Source organism: Lepidochelys olivacea (genome assembly GCF_965140295.1).
Source record: "Lepidochelys olivacea isolate rLepOli2 genome assembly, chromosome: 5".
NCBI classification, from domain to species: Eukaryota; Metazoa; Chordata; order Testudines; family Cheloniidae; genus Lepidochelys; species Lepidochelys olivacea.
In genome coordinates this window covers 6,459,761-6,481,756 of record NC_140415.1, presented here as the reverse complement: position 1 = coordinate 6,481,756, position 21,996 = coordinate 6,459,761, and the positions used below count along the sequence as shown (strand labels likewise).

The following is a 21,996-nucleotide window of genomic DNA, read 5'->3' as shown; positions in this document are numbered from 1 at the left end:
ATTTTTCTTTTTCACTGGTATCACTGGGGCACACCATGCTGTTGGTGTTGAGATTTTCTCGATTATGCCAATCCCATTACATTCTCCTAAACTCAGTTTTCACTTTGTGAAGTAATGGGATAAGAATCTTGCAAGGTGTATGTAAGCGGTATGGTTCCTCATTGTCTCTTAAGATGATTTGTACTGGATCGCCTTTGAAAAGTCATATTTCACCAAATAGTCCATTGAGTTCTTCCACTTTTCTCACCAGACCCATCATGGCTGCCACACTGTGGCTGAGGAGCCTGTTGATCTGTGGTCGTTTGATCACACACACTGTGAATGCAAAGCTTTTGTCTTTGTAAGTTGCTTCTGTGGTGAACAGACCCATGCAGTTCAGCATCCCTCCAGGGATAGTCAAAACTGTGTCAGGTGACTTCAGCTCTGGGAGAGGTTGAAGATGATTGTAAGTCCCTTCTGAGATGACTGTGATGTCAGCTCCTGTGTCCGTTTGAAAGTCAATAGTCTTGCCATGCATAGTCAATTTCACTCTCCAGGCAGGCTCTATGTCATCACAAGTGATAGATCCCAGAAAAAAATGGGTCTTGATTGTCTGTAATATGAGTTAAACTCCCTGACTGCTTTGGTGCGGCAAACAGCTGCAAAATGTCTCTATTTCGTGCATTAGTTATGCTGTGTGCCTCTGGCTGAACATGCATCATCTCTTGGGATAGGACTTTTCCCACACCTTGTGCATGTAGGCTGGAATTTGTCCCTCTTAGCCTGAGTTCTCTCTCCTTGCCTCAGAGGTTTTATGATAATGACTTTTAACATTCAAGTGTCTGTTTACAGTTTCTAAGCTGGATTCAGGGTTTTCAAGTTGCTGTAGGTGTTGCTGTCTCACTAATTCAGACTGCTTTGCTCTCTGTATACCCATGGCTGGGATTAAAGCTCCCTTCAGTTGTAGATGTTGTGAAGGGGTTTATCTGGGTTATTTGGGTTTATCTGTTGACCCAATAACCAGTCTGTCTCTCATATTTTCATGTTTTGCATTCCCCAAATCACAGCTTTCAGCCAGTGTATGCAGAGTTCTTCTAAAACATTCCACTTTTCCTCCTGGTTCTTGAATTCTCTGGTGGAAACATGCTCTTTCTTAAATTATATTTCTCCAAGGTATAAAGTAGGCATCAAACATAGCCAGAACCCTTTCATAGTTATCTTTGTTCCTGTCTACAGTAAAGTCAAAGGATTTAAAGATATGCTTTGCTTGCTTCCCTGTAGCATAAATTAAAGATGATACCTGTATATCCCCAGTTTCTTTGTGCAACTTGGTAGCAATGTGAAATCTTGCAAAGTACTGTTTCCAGTCTATCCACGCTGAAGCTTTATCTAAGCTGAAATTCTCTGGGGCATTGAAGAATGGCATGTTGATGAGCTCCTGCAACCTTTGTTGCTAATCCTTCTGTCTGCAACTTTTGTGACTTCATTCTTTCTGTTCTTAGGCCAGGTCAACACCTCTGAGCGACTCAGTTAGACCAAACTAACCGCTTGGTGTAGACAGTGCTATATCAGAGATTCTGCTTCTCACGGCCGCGAATTAACTATGCTGCTGGGAGAAGTTCTCCCATTGGTGTAGTAGCGTCTTCAGTGAAGCACTAACCGTGTCACAGCTGCACCAATGCAGATGTGCAACTGCAGTGTTTTAAGTGTAGACCTGTCCTTAGTTTACTCCTGACACCGTGCCATATACTTCTGTGTCAGATATGGAGTGATTACAGAGCTTGCTTATACAGACCAGATATATTCATCATAAGCATCTTTAATGCTCTGCCAGGTAGGCTAAGGTTAGCTTTAAATAAGGTATTTAAAATACAGTGCAACCTAATGGCAGAATAGTATAATACAGTTTAGCGTTCTGTAAACATCCTGGGAGCCCCAAGAAATTGCCCCCCTCACCCCAGAAACGCGCAGCCGCACTTTTTCATTCCTTCCCCATCAAGCAAGCTCATCTTTTTTTCCAGCCTCCTGTTTGTTTTATTCCCTAGTGGTTAGGAGAGGAGCCCTCGGCCACCCTCCCCGACTCCTCTCCCGACATGATGCATGAAACATCCTTCCCCCAGCCTGGCTGCATTTATCCAACCTCCCCAGCAGTCAGCAGAGGAGCGGGCTGACCCTCCCTGCTGCCAGTCCACAGGGAGGTCAAGCTGCACCCAGCACCTCAGGGGCATCCCAGCTAGGGGATGCTGCCTTAGTGCCCCCTTGTGTAGAGGTATCAACTGGGGAACATGCAGGAACGTAAGAAATGTGGGCCAAGAAGGAGCATCTCTAAGGGCTGAGAGGCAGAGAGATTCAATTGTTACTTCTCAGGCAGAAATCCTGCAAGACAAGTCAAAGCGGAACCCATTCTCTGCTCTCCCTGTTTACACATGCTTTCTTTCTTTCTTTCTTTCTTTCTTTCTTTCTTTCTTTCTTTCTTTCTTTCTTTCTTTCTTTCTTTCTTTCTTTCCTACTACCCATGCTTTCTGTCTCTCCCTCTCTGAAGACGTCCCGAGGCCTTGTATTGCACAAAGCACACCATGTAGAAGTGCGGCCAGTTTGGGAGGTGCCCGCTGTGCTGCACTGACCCGCTAGACCAAATCCGGCTGTAACCCTACTGACTGCAGCAGAGGTGGGGTCTGTCTTTACACCAGTGTGGGTGTGACTGATGATTTCCATGGTCATGGATTCGCACTAAATGTGCTCTGCCATAGCTGTAAAGGTACTGACTGAATCCCTCCGGATTTACTCTGATGTAACTGGCAGCAGATTCTGGCCCTTTACTTTTAACAGTGAAAGTTACCCCAAATCTGTTTTCCCCTGTAGTAAGCAAAGGAAATCAGGGTGGGAAGACGCTGGAGTGAGGATTTGTCTCTAAAGAAAGAGGAAGAACCTTTACTGAGCCTGCTCCTGCTTCCAGTGACACCAATGGGTGTTTTTCCATCTACTTCAGTGGAAGCAGGATATGGTCCCACCATCTTTTGCTGCTAAATATGTTAATGGGAGGGAATACATTTTAGAATTCAAGCCCTCTGATATGACAGGCTGGTGACACCAATTACCCTGGAGACTTCCGAGCTGTCTAAGTGACGGGATCACATTTCTGTGTGGCGTCTGCATAGCCAAGATGGGCTTGAAGCCTGTCTTTCAATCAGCAGAACTATCTTTGCCTCTTCCTATCTGTTTCATCTCCGAATCGCACACAAAAGAAAGGGAGTGAAGCGCTCGGGCTGTGCAGTGTCCCGTCAGCCCCAGTTAATCCACATTGGACTGCCAGCTCTTAGATACCAAGGTGATTGGCACCTTAGAAATACCAGAGAAAGATGGAGAGAATGATAGAGAGACACGGAGTGGTTACAGATAGAGAGAAAAGGGGTGGGGGGGGCATTTTCTTTTGACGGGAAGATGCAATGTACATTTAAGAGCTCAGCCTGCTGCCTGGATGTAAGGCCCCAGCTAAAGGGAGAAGAAGCTTGGCCTAAAGTGTCCAGCACTTAGGGGACAGGGGTTCATTTTCCAGCTCTGCCACCAACTCCCTGTGTGACCTTCGGCACATCACTTAATCTCTCTCTATTCGTCATTTCCCCCATCTACAAAATGGTGATAATCCTTATTCAGACCGAAAGGCCCTTGGGGTAGGGACAGCACAGTGGGGCCATCATCTTGGTTGGGACCTCTAGATGCTACCATTAAACAGACAATACTAATGGCTCAATGGCTAATAGCCTACTAGAGTATGACCTACATAAGGGACTCGACACTGAGTTTGTACTCATAGCCTTGCCTCCTACCTATTCCATTGCAGATCTGTTTTGGCCTGTGCACGCTCCAAAAGGCCAGACCAATTGATTCAGCAGTCCTACACGTCTATACTGCCTCCTGGCCATCCATCCCCTTGCTGATCAGAGAGAAGGCAGAGAAACAGAGCCAATCGCTCAGCCCCACCCTTTCCCACCGGCAGTGTCCAACCCCCATAACGAACCCAGGGCTTTAGTCTGCACTGTTGAAGTCAATGGGAGATTCTCCCCTGGCTTCAAGGGAGCTGGATTAAGCCCCTACGGAGAGTCTTCTGAAGGCTCAGGGGAAGTGAGACACATTGTTGAGCCAACATGCCCCCTTTTTGTGCCCTCTGGGCTTGGATGTGAAGGTTCAAGCTCTCTTCTACACCTGGCCTTTGCATATCAACCCACGTGGGGCACCAGGCAAGCCTATGACAGTGGATCTGGTCCTAATGACATAGATGTGTCTGCTGACACTCAAGAGGCAGAAAGTTGTATCGGCCCCTCTTTGCTCTTAATATAGCGAGAGCCAAGTTTCACAGCTTGATGAAATCTCTTACTTCAGAGACCGAATGAGTGTTTGTCTCCCAACTGAATCTTCTCGGCCTGTTTAACACCCCTCCCCCACAAAATAATGGGAAATTATTTCTTTCTTTCACGTAATGCATTCAGAAGCATAGATAACAAGCAGCATCGAAGCCATGTGTGGTAAAAAGCAGCACAGAATATTAAACTCACTACTAGAGATCAGGTCCAGGTAAGCCGCCGTAACAAAGTTTGTTGAGCTCCCTTTTTTTTTAACGAAGAGGCAGCTGAGCCCTTAGTGATTCCCTTATATTGCTGCCACCCACTAGGCAGAACGGAAATCATTTGAGGGTAAACCAGAGAAGGTAGGAAAATTCAGACAAGAAAAGCAAGCAGAAAGGAAGGAGCCCCTGGAAAGTAACAACCATGGGGAAAGTGATTTAATTTTTGAAAATGAGATCAAAGCCATCTGTCAAGTTTGCATAAAAACGACATGCGAGTGTTAGCCATGGTGTCCTGGCTAAATTCCAGACAGGGGTAGGAACTAGATTCTGCAGCACAGAGCACGGGATTACCTTCTACGGAAGGGGCTGGGAGTTAGGAGGGGCACTTTGACTTTGCTGTTTGGGCTTGGGTGAGTCATTTACTGTCAGTGACTCACCATTCCCCTAGCTGTGCAAAGGCGATAATAACGGCAATTGTTGAATTGCAACAAATCTCCGGTCACCCAGGATTACGTGGATCTCGACAGGCAGTGGGCAGTGCAGTGTCGGGGCAGAAGCGGAGCTAGCACTTCTATCCCTTTGCTCTAGAAGCTCAGGGCCCCACCCCGTTGAGCTGCAGAAGAATCATGGTTAAGGGTGTCGGATCCATGACATAAACTGGGTGAATAACGAGAGGGAAATTATTCCACCAACAGTAGATTTTGTGAAAAGAAAAGGAGGACTTGTGGCACCTTAGAGACTAACAAATTTATGTGAGCAGAAGCTTTCGTGAGCTACAGCTCACTTCATCGGATGCATTCAGTGGAAAATACAGTGGGGAGATTTATATACACAGGGAACATGAAACAATGGGTGTTACTATACACACTGTAAGGAGAGTGATCAGGTAAGGTGAGCTATTACCAGCAGGAGAGCGGGGTCGGGGAGGGAAAAACCTTTTGTAGTGATAATCAAGGTGGGCCATTTCCAGCAGTTAACAGGAACATCCGAGGAGCGGTGGGGGGTGGGGAAATAAACATGGGGAAATAGTTTTACTTTGTGTAATGACCCATCCACTCCCAGTCTCTATTCAAGCCTAAGTTAATTGTATCCAGTTTGGAAATTAATTCCAATTCAGCAGTCTCTCGTTGGAGTCTGTTTTTGAAGTTGTTTTGTTGAAGAATTGCCACTTTTAGGTCTGTAATCGAGTGACCAAAGTGTTCTCCGACTGGTTTTTGAATGTTATAATTCCTGACGTCTGATTTGTGTCCATTGGTTCTTTTACGTAGAGACTGTCCGGTTTGGCCAATGTACATGGCAGAGGGGCATTGCTGGCACATGATGGCATATATCACATTGGTAGATGTGCAGGTGAATGAGCTCTGATAGTGTGGCTGATGTGATTAGGCCCTATACAATATTCACTCATTATCCTGCTAGCTCTATGGAATAGGGGGAAACTGTCTAATATATATATATATATATATATATATATATATATATATATATTTTAAATCACAAAAATGGGTTGAATTATTTGATGAATTTTATTTGCCTAGGGTTGCCCACGTTGAACAGTTCTGCTGTTCTCATTCCCTCCAGCAGGGGGAGCCGATCTGTAGGCATAAACACGAGCTAGATCCTGACGTTACTGCCCCCCTGGCTCTCCCATAGGGGTTTATTAATTATCAAAGTGTTTGTGTAGTGCTTGGGAGGTGGAAAGCGCCCGCTGGTATTATTCTGAGCAAAAGAATAAGAAGACAAAGCAAGCAAAATGCTAGGCTGTTCAAAGACTGGGATAGACAATAATATGTTTATTTCATGATCCCGTGCTATGTTTTTCTGTAGCACCCTTCCCTCAGTCAATTCCCACATTGGCTAGGAGGGACTTTTTGTGTGACCTTGGGCCAGGCATTCAACCTCTCTGTGTCTCGGTTCCCTATCTGGAAAACAGGAATAATATACTTCCTTTCTCTCGCTCTTTGTCTGTTTTGTCAGCTCTTTGGGTCAGGCACTGTCTCTCACCATGGGCTTATGCAGTGCTTAGCATAATAAAGCCCTGATCTCAGCTCCGGCCTGTAGGTGCTATTGTAATACAAATAATTAATAGCACTCATACAGACTCAGCCGTGTTTGCATTAGTGAGGGGTTCTGTGCACACCCTAATAGAATACTGGTGGACTGTTAGGGGAATGTATTACAAAATCCAGCTGGCATCTGCAAAATACATCTTTTAACTCAGACAAATCGCAACCAAAAGTGTATCTGCGACCAAGGAATCTCTCACTGTCTAATTTCAAGTGTCTCCCATCTACCACTGTCAAGCTAGGGGAGTTCAAAATAAGTTGTGAGCCATTATTGCATAAAATCATAGGACTGGAAGGGGCCTCGAGAGGTCATCTAGTCCAGTCCCCTACACTCATGGCAGGACTAAGTATTAACTAGACCATCCCTGACAGGTGTTTGTCTAACCTGCTCTTAAAAATCTCCAACAATGGAGATTCCACAACCTCCCTAAGGAATTTATTCCAGTGCTTAACCACCCTGACAGTTAGAAAGTTTTTCCTAATGTCCAACCTAAACCTTCCTTGCTGCAATTTAAGCCCATTGCTTCTTGTCCTGTCCTCAGAGGTTCAGAAGAACAATTTTTCTCTCTCCTCCTTGTAACAGCCTTTAATGTACTTGAAAACGGTTATCGTGTCCCCTCTCAGTCTTCTCTTCTCCAGACTAAACAAACCCAATTTTTTCAATCTTCCCTCCTAGGGAGGAGTGTATAGATATTCCATACAATGGAAGGGTGTATTATTGTTGCCTCTTTCACTCTTGCAAATGTCTGGTATATGCAGTGTTGTGGGAGCTGTGTCAGTTCCAGGATATTAGAGAGACTCTGTGGTTGAGGTAATATCTTTTACTGGGCCAACTTCTGTCCCTGAGAGGATATTACCTCACCTGCCTTGTCTCTCTCAACCATTGTGGCTTAGACTTGGTTGGAAATTGTGCTCCTGGTGGAGAACAAACCTGCCCGCAGCCAGGAAAGTAAAAAACAAGAAGTTATAAACAAGTGAATAGAAGAGGAAGGTTTGTGCAACCTACTCTGTAAGAGTTGCTTCACCCATAATATTTCACTGGGCAGAGCAATGGTTTCAACCAGCGTAGGATGTCACCACCACTGAGCTGGAACCACAGAAGCTGGTTAACAGCAGCCAGTCACACTACACAGTGGCTTAGGACAGGAAGTGAAGAGTGAAGTGAATCTTGCAGGAAATTCAACTTATTAATTATGATTATTATTACTATTATTTATTTGCATTATCATAGTGCCTAGGAGCTCCAGTCATGGCTCCGGGCCTCATTTTTCCAGGCGCTGTGCAAATAGATAACAGAAAGAAAGCCCCTGCCCCAAAGAGCTTACAGTCTAAGTGTAAGACAGGAGACAACAGATGGATACAGACAGATGGCAGAGTGCAAGGAAACAGTGAGCCAATACAGGTCAGCGTGGTAGATGGTGGTCTCAGCACACCAGTAGCCTGGCCATTGCCAAGGTTTTTGTAGGCATCAGAGCAAAGGAGAGTTTGAGGAGGGGTTTGAAGGAGGACAATGAGTTTGTTTTACAGCTGTTGATGGGGAGCTTCTCCCCAGCAGGAGGGGCAGCCTGGGGGAACTTTCCTGGGTCTGCTCACTGCTAGCTGTAGTATTTTTGATGCCCAAAGCAAACTGGTGTGAGGGGCCTGTATGCGCTTCAACTCCAGAAGTGCAGGCTTGAGTGAAACAAAGTGGAAGCAAAGATTCCTGGGAGACTCTGCATTTCAACTCTGTCCCGAAGACACATCCTGCCCTCATTTAGGGGCCAGGCCCAAGTGCTTCGTGTCTGACTGCAAGGGCCCTCTCTCCAGTCATGGAAGTCAGTGGGTGATGAGGCATGCTCGGCCCCTGAAGGAATGGGTTCACAGGATCAGTGGTTGCAGAAGAAAGGGTGTGTGGAGATTCTTCCATCAGTGGGCAGGTCTCCACTGCCCAACCAATCATCTCTCTTCCCCCACCCCATCCCAATCGCTCTGCTTTCCTCCTGGCAGGTATTGCCCCCAACCCTTCCCAGTGGCTCATTTCTGTGTAAGCGACCCTTTAGCAGATCCTCCTGCTCAAGGACTGGGAGCTAGGGCTCATCAGATAGCAGATAGCTCAGCAGATGCTCTCCATGAACATACACCACCCTGGAACCATCCACCGGTCACCATAAGCCCAGGCTTTGAATACTGACAATGACAGGGCTGGGAGAGGAGGGAATTGTCTATCAGATAAGGACGGGATAAAGCTCCTTAATTGCTCAGGCAGAGATCGTCCCAAGGAAGGAATAATAGAAAAAAAAATGCCTCCTTTGGCCAAGAAAGGAAAAAGCTCACTCACACACTGGGCCTCTTTTAAATGAAAGGAGGTTGGATAGGACATTTGTCTTCAGGAGGTAGCTGGGAAGGAGTGGGAAGACTTATTTGAATGCCCCAGGCAACGCTCCAGGGATTTTATAAGACAGACTGATGACCCTTGCAGGACTTGCCCTCCTTTCATAAATCTCCCTTGACTCACCGTAGGGGAGGGGAGACGGGTCTATTCCGTTCGCTTGTTTCAAGGTTACCGAGTTCCCTTTCCCGAGGTATAGTTCTATTCTTACAATGCTGTGACTTTCTAAGAAAGCTTCCATTGCCATAGGATCAGAGCTGCTCCGAGATTTTCCAACAGAAAAGGCAGATTCATCAAATTCAAAATGTTTCCCACGAATGGGACAATTTCAGCCCATGTTCTGACAGAATGTGGACCAGTTTCCTGCCAGCTCGCTTGCCCAGTTCCTTGGACTGCCTCAGAGTCAGGACCCCGGAGTTTCCAGGATCCGTGGCTCTGGGGCAGCCAGCCATGCAGATTGCCCCCGGATTGGAGACCCCAGAGTTTCTAGGCTCTCCAAGGTGGAGCCAGGAGCTGTCGATGAGCCGGGAGCCTTGGGGTTTGGGATCCCAGGTAGAATTTCATTTAGACATTTTTGAAATGAAATAATTGGATTGTTTCAAAACAGGTTTTTGCTGGAATTTTCAACATTTCGACTTTTTCTTCAGACATGGAACTTTTTTTTCTCCAAAATTTCTCAAGGAAGGGAAATTCCCACTGTCCATATGTTCTAATCTGAGCATGTCATGATCTTCAGTGCATTTCTCCTCACAGCCACCCCTCTGAGGGAGGGCAGTGCTATGATCTCCATAGTGCAGGTGGGGAACTAAGGCACAGAGAGACTTAGGCCTAGTCTGCACTTACAAATTAGACCTACCTAGCTATGTCACTCTCGGGGTTGTGAAAAATTTCACAGCCTTAGCGCTGTAGTTAGGACTACCCATGTAGCTGCAGCTAGGTCGACAGAAGAATTCTTTCATTGACCTAACTACTGCCTCTCGGAGAGGAGGATTACCTACCTCAATCCCTTCCATCAATATTGGCCATGCCTGCACAGCTGCAGAGCCAAAGATCAACCCCTATAGTGTAGCCATGTCCTAAGTGACTTGCTCAAGGTCACATAGGCACTCTGTTGCACAGCAGAAACTTGAACACAGGCCTTCTGAGTTCTCGACAAGTGCTCTAACCCCCGGACCATCCTGCCTCTCTAAGTGTAAGTTAAATGTAACCTCCGCTCTTCCCAGCCTACTCCGCTCCCTCTACCAGCAGTACAGTCAATTTTACGCTGCCATTCCACTGAAATCAGTGGGACTTTAGGGTGTCCACAGTGCGTTGACCTGTAGTCGGCAGGTTAGGAGCAGCCTCAGTTTCTGCATGAACACAGAAAGGAAAATGCCATTTGTGACTCTGGACAGATGTAACAGAGATGGAGTAATGACAGTATGTTGCAAAACTGTGCATGCCTCAACCTGGGGTTGTATCAGGCCACCATTTCGTGTGCATTTCCCACTGTATACTTGTTGACAGACCAGGTGGGATTCGGCAGATCATTTTGAACACCCGCTATGTTTGAAACAATTGCAAACAGCTCCTGGACGTGTCATGAGCAGAACAAGAGGTTACACCATCCAGGCAGTCAAATGCTACACACAATTTGCTGGGCTCTAGTAACTAACATGCAACATGCATAATAGGGATTGTCTTTGGAACAGCATGACTATTAATTGTATTATGGTATCAGCGAGTTACCCCAGCCAAGATCAGGGCCCCATTGTGTCTAGTAAGAGATAGCCCTTGGCCTGAAAGTCGTACAGTCTAGATAAGACAAAGGAAGAATTATTATCCCCATTTTACAGGTGGAAACTGATGCCCAAAGAAATGAAATGACTTGACCAAGGTCATCCATGGTGTCTGTGGCAGAGTTCCAGTGCAGAGAGTGACTGGAGAGTCACAGTCCAGTGTCTTAACCAGGGTTACGAGCAAACGTTATGATATCCCCATTATAGGTCATGAGTAGTGTCTGAACCTGAAACCTTCAGCACCAAAACACAAAGCTGTATCACTTGAGCAGAAGGATTAGCTCCAGTAACTGAAACCAGTAGTAGGCCGTTAGCCACTCTGCAGACTAACCACCATAAACACTGTACAAGCAGGTCACAAAAGTTTTTCCATCTCTGACATACCTTGAAGGAATAAGAGGAAAGTCTAACGCAGTCAGCCTAGACTCAGCTCCTTCCCAGCCCTTGGAGCTCTCCTTACCTCCGAGAAATACAAATTTGATCAGCAGTATTAAGCTGATCCTGGACCTCAGCCATCACTTACATAACCAGCCATGGAGCAAGCTCTGTCCTCAGCCAGACAGAAGAATAAATATCCCACGCAGGAAATGAGCTATGGGTCAGTAGACACCCAAAGGTAGAGTCAATCCTTGTTTAAAGATGGATGCATTCCCTCTCCCTTCCTCACTTTATTGGAGTACTTAATAAAATCACCTGCTCAGTGTCTGATCTGGAGAATAAATCCAATTGATGCCTACAACAAATTTGCTCCTTAAAGGGGACTGGCATTGTGCTGTAATATAAAAAGCTCATCTAATCACTCCATCAGTAATTACAAAGAAGAGTAAATCACTAATTAAAATGTGAAAGTGTCTTATGCAGTATATAATAAGGAAGGGTAATTAACAATCAAAAGGGAAGCCTCCACCTTGGCACTGAGTTGCTGTGTGTTAAGATGCAAGAAATAATAATATTCCAGTCTTATACAGCACTTTTAATCCATAGATTTCAGGCACTTTTACCAAGGAGGGCAAATATTATTATCCCCATTTTACAGCAGGGGAAACTAAGGCACAGAGAATTGAAATGGCTTGCCAAGGTCACACAGCACATCAGTAGCTGAGCTGAGCCTATCTAGCTCCTCGGTCACTCTTTGTCCATTGGACCAGACTGCCTCTGCACTTGAATGCCCGGCAAGGATGCTTTCAACATCGTAAAGTGATTGCTATTTTTTTTATGTTTGTGGTTAATTTAGCAGCTTCTTAACTGTTAAATTTGCCAGTAAACAACAATAAACCTTCCCTTGCAATGGCTTTGAAAGTGTCCTTCCTTCTAATGCTGAGATCCATGGCCGACGTGCTAAACTACATCATCAGGCTGTCACGTTCTGATGGAGAAGGCACCAAAATAGCAGATTGAGTCAGTAGTGCCCCCCACAGCTCTAGAGTGAGTGAAGCAGCAAGAGACGTTTCTAAATGCAAGAGGTGCTGGTTTTGCCCTGCCCCGCTCCTTGTGTTCTCATTTACACCTGTGAAAAGAGAAAGTAAAATGCTGCCCAATCAAAATGCTCCTCTTACTCACCTGAATGGTAGCATTTGACACGCATTTTTCACTCCTGCTGCATAAGAGTTCATGAACAGCACAAGCGGAGAACCAGCTCATTGTGAGAACCAATGACTAGAGCTGGTTGGGAACTGGAATTTCCATCCCAGGGGAAATTCTGACATTTTGGGGACAAAAATAATTATGAATCACAACGAAAAGCTAACATTTTCCACTAAATGAAAATTTAAAAAAAAACCTGATTTGGGACCATTGAAGCATTTCATTTTGTGTAGACTTCTATATTACACAAAAATGTTAAATAATGTTACCTAGGTAACATTAACTATAATGCATATCATAGAATATTAAATTAACAATTTGCCGTAGCATAGAAGTCTAAAAAAATGAATCAAAACGATAAAGCCAAAGCGAAATATTTAGACAGTGTCAAAACTAAATATTCTGACTTTGTCTTATCTAAAATTGACATGTTCCCATGATACGTTTCAATTTCAATTAGACTGAATTTTTCAGTGGAAAACTGTCCATCACAAAATTATTGATCAGCTCGAATGATGACTATGTAGATTCTTACCATTAGAGAGAGAGAGAGATGTCCTATGACATAGAATCATAGAATATTAGGGTTGGAAGAGACCTCAGGAAGTCATCTAGTCCACCCCCCTGCTCAAAGCAGGACCAACACATGTAACTTGTAACTTAATCGCTGCAGGTTTCCTCTAAAATGACTAGCCCCTGGTCGCAGAGTGAATGAGTGGTGCAGCGGAGACTGGAGTACTTGACTCCTCATCCTGTGGTTTTTCCTAGAACAGCGCTTCTCAAACTGTGGGTCAGGACCCCAAAGTGGGTCGTGAGGGGTCGCCAGGGCTGGTGTTAGCCTGGCCAAAGCCCAAGCCCAAGGCCCACCTCCTGGGGCCAAACCTGAAGCCTGAGCCCCACTTCCTGGGCTCAGGCTTTGGCTTCAGCCCAGGGTGGCAGGGCTCAGGTTATAGGCCCCATGCCTGGGAATGAAGCCCTTCGGCTTCAGCTTTGTCCCCCGGCCTGGAGCGGTGGGGCTCAGGTGGGCTCACACTTCAGTTCCCCCTCCTGGGATCATGCAGTAATTTTTGTTGTCCTAAGGGGGTCGCAGTGCAATGAAGTTTGAGAACCCCCGTCCTAGGACATGCATGTATGAACTTCAGTGACTTAAGACCAATGGAAATCAGCCCATCTCACGCACATAGCAAAGTGTTTCCAATCCAGAGCCCACAGATACTGATTGAAAACCTGCAAATTGGGTTGTCTGGTCAGTTGCCAGTGGCTTTTTCTGGCTTTGGACAAAACAAAGTCTAGCGCAGAACCACATTGGTCGAGCCGGCACTGTGGAAAAGCCTGAGTGACCGGTCTGTGCCTGCAATGTCTCCTCTCTGGGGTTGCCCTGCTGGTGAACGCGTGATATTTTTTCCCTGTTCTCTTTGTTCCAGCTGATGCAGCAGCAGGCGGCTATCATGGCATCCGTGGCACAAGGAGGCTACCTGAATCCCATGGCAGCCTTTGCCGCAGCCCAGATGCAGCAGATGGCAGCGCTGAACATGAACGGTCTGGCTGCTGCTCCCATGACGCCAACCTCAGGTAAGGAGCAGTCAACCGCAGGGCAGCAAGGAGGAGTCGGACGCAGAGGGCTAGGGAGGCCGAGGTAGCTGTGCTACAGAGCAGAGAGAGGGGGGAATGACTCAGCGGGCGCCCAGAGGGTAGCAGGAAAACACAGAAAGGCATTCTACGTGGAAAGGCCTGATTGTCCTGCCATCTGCAGGGAGTCACCCCGCTCAGATCTGATGTCACAGTCAATTCTGAACTTGCCCTAAGTTTTGCGCACACTCCCGTGTGGTGTTCCAGTCTGAGACAGTCTAGCGAGAGACCGGAGCCAGGGTGTTTGGTTCTGGAGCTGAACCAATCCAGGGAGAGAGAGCTTCGGTTTGAGCAAGCCCTTCTCTGCCAGCAAAGTCCACGCCATCCTTTGTCGTGCCATAGGCAAGGAGCACCCTCTTTTACGATGTCAGGGAAGAGCTGCAGCAGAAACCCAGCTAGCTGTGACTGCTGGAAACACAGCAGGATGGGTTTGGCCTGGCCCAGCCAAAACCATCAACTGTGCCAGCATGTGGGGTAGACTGGGGCAAAGCAGAGAAAACATCCCCCTGTACCTGACATCCCCTGTTCCCCTATGCTCCAGGAGAAAGGGTGAGTGGGAAAATATGCCGGAGGGTGGCGCTGATTTGCAGGGGAGGCCTGACAACAAAGGGGACAGCCCAGCAAGGAAGCATGATCTTCCACCCAGCAGGATAGCTTTAAGCAGAGCAGACATCTCGGCCCCCAGCACCTCACCCACACCCCTCTGTGGCGTTTTTGATACCCAAGCCTTAATGGTGAGGGCCACCGTTTTTCAAAGAAAAGCACTGAATGCAGCAGGCCAGATCCTGAGCAGCGCTGAGCGCTTGTCATTCCCCATTGACTTTAGCAGGCGCTGCGGGTGGTCAGTGCCTCTCAGAGGCAGGTCGCTTGCTTAGGTGGGCTTAGACACCTGTAGCTGATCTTGAAAATGTTGGCCTTAATCTTTCAGTTCCCCAGTAGTGTGAATGGGGATTAGACTCCGTGTGGCTTGCCGGGGGCGTTGTGAGTCTGGATGTGTGTTTGTAAAGGATGTCGGGGGAGAGGTGCTAACAGTAGCACAGTGTGATAGGGCAAAGCAAGAAAGGGAGATCGAAGAACAAAGAACCAGCCGCTACTGTCCATTTCAGAGCAGGGGCTAGACTGGAGCAGGAGGGAGGGCCTGGCCAAGGGCAGAGAGGCCAGGTGACGTATCACAAAATAACAACTGCTGCGGTGAAGTCAGACCGGGACATGTGCAGGTTACAGCCGCAAGGCAGGGTTATCAGGGAGGAACTGGGGACAAACGATGCTCAGTAGGAAGCTCGGGGGCGGGGGGCACAGTTCCTGCCGTAGGCATCTCTGTTATTTGTGGGATCACTAGGCTGTGGGAGCGCAGGGCTCTCCTGGCCTTCAGCTCACACACGTTTTAACAAAGAGCTTTCCTGCCCCAAGCCCTTCGGCCTGCAACATTACGCTGAAGTACTTCTGGCTGCCCAGCCAAGAGAACGAGAGCTCTCTGGCTCAGGGGAACCAGCCCCAAGTGCTGTGAGTCGTGTCAGTGCCGGAGGGGAGCAGGAAGGGGAGATGATGGGCATCAGCCACTTTGTGTTGAGTGCAGCAGCCTTATTTAGAGGGCACTGGGGAATACGTGTAAAATTTGGAGCTAGATTTCGCACACACTGTGGTGTGAGATTGCTCCCCTGCGGAGGTTGGTGAGGCTCATCTCTGGTCAAACTTTTCCCGTTTCCTGAGCGTTTAAGGTGATGAGCAAATATTAGCCAATCTGGTCTCACGACCACCATGGAAGGGAAGGGAAACTGAGGCAGGGGGATTAAGGGGGTATAGGGAGGCTTTCTGCTGCTGCCCGTTGGGAGTGTGCAGGGGCTCTGCTGCACAGGGCTGCTACTGAGCAGGAAGTCTGGCTAAGTCGGTCACCGTTCTTCTGCGGCTTTTTTGAAGCATATGGTGGAGCAGCCTGGAGGCTGTTCTAAGTTACACCTGCTGCAAGTACAACAGCTGAGGATTGCCAGGGCAGTGGAATCCCAGCCATGACCCTCTTCTCTTGGTCACACCCCATATAATACTTACACCCACTCTGTATCATCAGAGAATCTAGACATCTGATAGATGTGAGATATAGGTATATGGATGGTCCATGGGAAGCCAGTGGAGGGTTATTCTCACTCCCTTTCCATGACCCAATGACTATTCATTGTCATCCGTAGTGGCAAGTCATAGTCATTCATGATGACAATAAATAGCCATTGAGCGCAGGGAAAAGGGTGCGAATGACTCTATAGCCTAGTCTTCAGGACTCCCTTGAGAGGGAGTGGCTGGAGTTGAAGTCCCTGCTCCAATGACTATTTATACAGCGTGGAACAACTTTAACAGGAGACACTGGATTATGCAGCTACTGGTTTTCACACAGCCCAGAGTATAGGGCATGCTCCTACAACGTGGGAGACCCACATTAGGATTCCTTCTCTACATCAGGTAGAGGGGAGAATTTAATCTAGGTCTTCCAAATCCCAGATGAGTGCCTCCCAGTGGGCTAAAGCTCCTAAGGGTGATGGCGTCACCACACCACTGGTTGGTTTGTGAAGCTAGCCATGCTTTGCTTTTGTCACATTGCCTGAAATCAAAATAACATTTATAAAGTCGGGTCAGAATAAAACCTTTCGTTTCAACCTGACCCGGACTTTTTTTTTTTTTTTTTTTACTTTTCCATTTGATGAAAATTGTCAAAAATTTTCATGTTTGTTTCAACCCCCAAAATGGAATTTTTTAAAAAAAAAAGTTGGAATTGCCAGTGAACCAAAAAATCTCTTATTCACCCGACTCCATTCGACAGGACCCACTATGTTCCCAGAAATGCCAGGCGTGCACTTGTTAAGCCCATTCGTGCATCTCTGACTTCACAGTCATCCTCTTCATTTTTTAAAATGTTCCAGGAACCTGGCTCCAACCTGTCTTCCAGAGTTTGGGCTGAATTAGGAGGTGTGTGAAATGCATTTGAGGGAGGGGGCTGCAAAAAGGTGTCAGGTAGGGCTTGTCTACACGGTGATTTTAAAATGGGTCAGATTGAGTTAATCTGGTTTGAAAATGCTTGCATACACACAACTGGGCACCAACTCCGCCACTGGGCACGAACTCCACATTTATCAGGAACTCTGGACTCCTCTTTTAGACTCACTTCGAAATCTGGCGTTTTGCCTCTGCTCACCACCCTGCCATCTGCACGGGCTTTTCCTTTGTCCTCGCATCCCACTGAGAGTCTTGCGGGTGTGACAACTTTACCTTTGCAGCTCCTGCCCCTGTGTATCTTTCTTCGACAGCTCATGTCTTGTCAAGTCTCCATCTCATGTCAGGGATCGTCTCTTGTGCTCACTTGCCCTATACCTCTTTGTTTGCCTCTTCCTCTCTTATTCGCCTTACGCGGGAATGTGCTCATTTTCTTTTCATCACTTTCACTTGCGCAACCACTTCTCAGCATTCCACACCAGGAGTCAGTCCTCAGCTGGTGTAAATCAGCATGACTCCAGTGACTCCAATGGGACTACGCCAACTGACACCAGCTGAGGATCAGATCCCATATATTGTCCACTTCCTGTAACGATAACATACTACAGCACTTGAGGATCGTGTGCTCCATATAAAAGGAAGTAACGCACTGTTGATGTGTTGGTTCTTGCGGTGCTGCTTATGGAGAACTCCACGGACCTCTGTCCTGCTAGGATGCCGAAGTAAAACTTCCAGGGCAACTCGCATAACTCAAGGAGCTGCTCTCCTTGTTCGTGTTGCTGATCTCTCCTAGTTCATGTCGCCCCCACAACTGGCAGCAACTTCTTTTCCCATCTGGTACCAAAATCCTCTTCAATCAGCAGCACAGCACAGCATCTTGGCACCATATCAAGGCGTTTCCTTCAAAGACTGGCGACATTTGCCTTTACCAGCATTGTCTCACAGCTGGCTGTGGGGGGATGTACTTCACTGAGGTCTCCAGCAGAGGGGTGGACAGGCTGTGCACAGACCAGATCCTGAAATCAGAAGGTGTTTGCAGGGCCTGGCGCAGTGTCCGTAAGTCAGCAAGTCCAGCCAACCCCATCACATAATGCCATTCATAAAGCTCCATCTTAAAACCAGTTAGGTTGTTTGCCTCCACTGCTCCTATTGGGAGACAGTTCCAGAACCTCAGCCGTCTGATGGTTAGAAACCTTCTCCTAATGTCCAGCTTTCATTTACCAAGGGCTAGTTTATCTCCATTTGTTCTTGGGCCAACATTGTCCTTTAGTTTCAACAGCTCTTCCCCCTCCCTGGTATTTACCTGGGATGTGTTTATAGAGGGCAATCAGATCCCTTCTCTTTGCTACACTAAACAAGCCATGGTCTTTGTCTTCTCATGTCAGATAGGCCTTCCATCACCCTGATTTTCCTATTAGCCCTTCTCTGCACCTGTCCCAGTCTGAATTCGTCTTTCCAGACATCTCCGGTGGAGATCAATATCTGTCGTAGCCTCCATTTGCTCCTTGCAGGCTGTCATTGTCCAGAATAGATCTGGTTGACAAATAGTAACTACATTCCCTGGAAAGTTTGGGGAGAAGTGACACCAGTTTTGTTTGGTCTGGGTTTCCGGGTTTTTCACTGAAATTAAAATTTTTATTTTTATTCAACTTGATTTGAATCATAACAAAAAAAATTCTTTTTTTTTTCTTTCTTTTTTTTTTTTTTGGTTTCCACTCCCTTCTTTCCCTTTTTTCCTCTGGAAAGAAGGAGAGGGAAAGGAAACTGAAACCCAAACATCTTTCACTTAGATTTGAATAAAATTGATTCAGAACTTTTTTTTTTCATTTTGACAAAAAATGTGATAATTATGACCTATACTCTGGTGCAGAGGAAGGATTGTCTAGTGGTTAGGGCACTACCCTAGGACTTGAGAGACCAGGGTCCAATTCCTTGCTCTACCACAGGCTTCCTGTGTGACCTTGGACAAGTCACTTAGTCTCTCTGTGCCTCAGTTTCCAATCTGTACAATGGGCACACTAGCACTGTCCTCCTCTTAGGGGTATTGTGAGGAAAAAATACATTAACGACTGAGAGGTGCTCAGATACTATGGTAATGGCAGCCAGATAAGTATCTAGATAAACCCAAAAAAGGCTCAGAGATTTTCATGTAATTTGAAAAGCCACTTTTAAATGTAAACCTTTGACCATCTGTAGTTATAACAGGTCTAGCCAGAGGCACCTTAGCTTATTAGATGCTCTGTTTCATGGGGGCATCATTCTTGGATGGCATTAACTCTGCCAGCCCTGTCATACCAGCCTAGTGTACCCACAGCAATCACAGTCTTGGGAGCATGAGGCCTGACTTGTTCCCTGAGAGCTCCAGCTCTTATTGGCGAAAGGTTTTCAAAGGTACTGACGCCCTTCAACTCCCATTGACTTCAGTGGGAACTGCAGGTGATCTTTGGGTGCAGAAGGGTGATCTTTGGGGCTTAGCGAAAAGCTAAGTCACCTTAGCATTTGTCTGCCAAACTCCCTGGGCCCATGAGAGTCCACTGGCTCACACAAGCCCTAACATCTCCTTGCAGCTGCATCTAGGGACAGTGTCAGCGGTTATTGATTCAGTCAAGGGCCTTCTTACCTATCTCTCTCCTTGCTTCTCTTGTTATAGAAAAACAAATCTCATTCCAAGCTGGTTTACGAAAAGCCAAGGAAACGCTTGACTTGGAAATCTTACCCCATACATTTCAAAATGTGTGTTTACACAACGGTAAATATATAAACAACGAGTCGATGGAGCTACTGCAAAACCAAATAGAAAAGTGGCTTAATTATATCTGCACCCTTTAAACCCGCTGCTGACAAGATTATCATATTTACATTAGCTAGATTTGTTTTGTGTTGGTGGGAGCGGAGAAAGCGTCAAGCAGCAAATGCCTGGAATTCAAATGCTCTCAGGGTCTGAAAAGCACTGAATCCATCCCGTGTGGTACATGGCGGCCCTGACACAAAAGAGCACAAGCTCTTTTGCATATAAATAAGGCTTGAAAATGAATGCGTTCTGCAACTTAGTTGTGTAAATACCAATATAACAGCCAAATGCTTTGGCTGCCATGATATACAGTGTATGAACTATATCCCTGCACCACTTCTGTGCAAGCATCTGTGACACTGTATTCCCTTGGGAAGACATTTCCAACTCTAGGGCCTAGTCCACTATGGTGTTACTCCAATTTCACACTGCTTATGTATCTCCGTTCATGAAAACCAAATATAGCCATTCATAGAATCATAGAAATGTAGGCCTGGATGGGACCTCAAGAGGTCATCAATTCTAACCCCTTGTGCTGAGGCAAGACCAAGTAAACCTAGACCATCCCATGAAAATACCCATTCATGAATAGCCAATTAATATTCATTTATACCTTTGGAAATGTCCCCATCCAGTAACACAGCATTGTGTAACAGGCACAAAACTTGCTACGAAGAAATGTAGAGGGTGAATTTCACGTCCAAACCACCACACCCAGGAGGTACTGCAGACCCAACATGCATTATTGGTGTGTCTGTTGTTATTAGGAGAAGAACAGAAATTCTGCTTCAGGGAAGATTTATTTTCTTTCTGATTTGAAACAACCCCTCCCATCCCACCTGCAAATTTTGAAACAGAAACCTGGAAAAAAAATGGTTTTGAAAAACCGAAAGATTTCATTTTGATAAATCCTAAACAAAATTCTACCAGATGGGCTAATGGGGAGCTGGCTCTCCAGGCTTTAGGAAGCCGGGGAACTGTTGTATCAATTTTGATGGAATAAATTGGCCCAGAGGCTCAAAGGTGTTAACATGACTCTGAAGCTGTCCAACATTAAATAGTTTTAAACAAGATTTGGGGTTTGGTACACAAAGACCTCAGCCTGCTTAATACTATGGCAAACACACCATTAAACAGCCTTTTAACTTTTTCTTAAAGATACAGAAAAGAAGGAGAAACAGTTAATGCATTTGAAATATAAAGCATTAAGTAAGGCTTTCTTTTTAACATCATCCCTTGTTCCCTTTCTCTTTAGCCGGAGAGAGTCTATAAAGGCAAAATCTCTTGTTTGACAGTCTGTTAGATGTTTGCGGTGTTGTAGCTGTGTTGGTCCCAGGATATTAGAGAGACAAGGTGGGTAAGGTAATATCTTTTATTGGACCAACTTCTGTTGGTGAAAGAGACACGCTTTTGAGCTACACAGAGACCTGCAGAAGAACTCTGTGTAAGCTCGAAAGCGTGTCTCTTTCATTAACAGAAGTTGGTCCAATAAAAGATATCACCTACCAGATGAAGTGAGCTGTAGCTCACGAAAGCTCATGCTCCAATAAATTGGTGAGTCTCTAAGGTGCCACACGTCCTCCTTTTCTTTTTGCGAATACAGACTGACACGGCTGCTACTCTGAAACCTGACCCGCCTTGTCTGTCTCATCTCTTAGAGGATAATACCTGTCCTTTTGGGCAAAAAGAGAAAAAGTTAGTTGGGATGGGCTGGAGCTATGTTGTAGCTGCCGCTGTTCAATCCCATTTCCAAGAAGACAAAGCAAGACAAACCCACCCAAAGCGGGAGAGAAGAGACCAGCAAAGATAGAAAATGCACTTTCTGTCTCTGGTGTTGGCTTTCATTTGCAACCTCACTGCTGGGAAACCCAGGCGCACCACCTGGTCTTATCAGCCACTCAGAGTCCTGGCAAACTTGTACCAGTATCAGGCTTAGGGCATTGCATTTAACTTCCTCTTTCTGGTCACAGGCTTACAGCAGTGTTGCAAAATCTACAGTCTTGACCAGCTAAGACAGATTCTTAGTAGAGAGAAGGCAAAAGGAGGCTAGGGAAGAGAAGAAATAAGGTGGAGAAGGAAAAGGACACATGCAAAGTGCGGGTGAGAAAGTCTCACATGCCATGTGGTGTTCAGGATTCAGCTGGAGCCGGAGAAGATGGTGATGCCATCTGAGTCCTTCTCCCTGGCCCGGTCTGGTCAGGTCCATTTTCAAAATTAGGATGAAGAAGGATGGGGGTCCCTAGAGTCAGTGGGGATGG

General features: G+C 46.3%; 1 protein-coding gene across 9 annotated transcripts in view; it reads left to right on the top strand.

The window, feature by feature from the left end:
• Positions 1–21,996, top strand: part of CELF4 (CUGBP Elav-like family member 4) — an 892,259-nt gene that overhangs the window by 759,313 nt on the left and 110,950 nt on the right. For all 9 annotated transcript variants that reach the window (XR_014711730.1, XM_084628820.1, XM_084628815.1 and 6 more), the window contains exon 7: positions 13,764–13,911. Coding sequence is in view for 8 of the 9 variants with exons in the window: in XM_084628820.1 (XP_084484946.1) it covers positions 13,764–13,911 (148 nt within the window). In the remaining variant the exon portion in view is untranslated. The remainder of the gene's footprint in view (positions 1–13,763; positions 13,912–21,996) is intronic.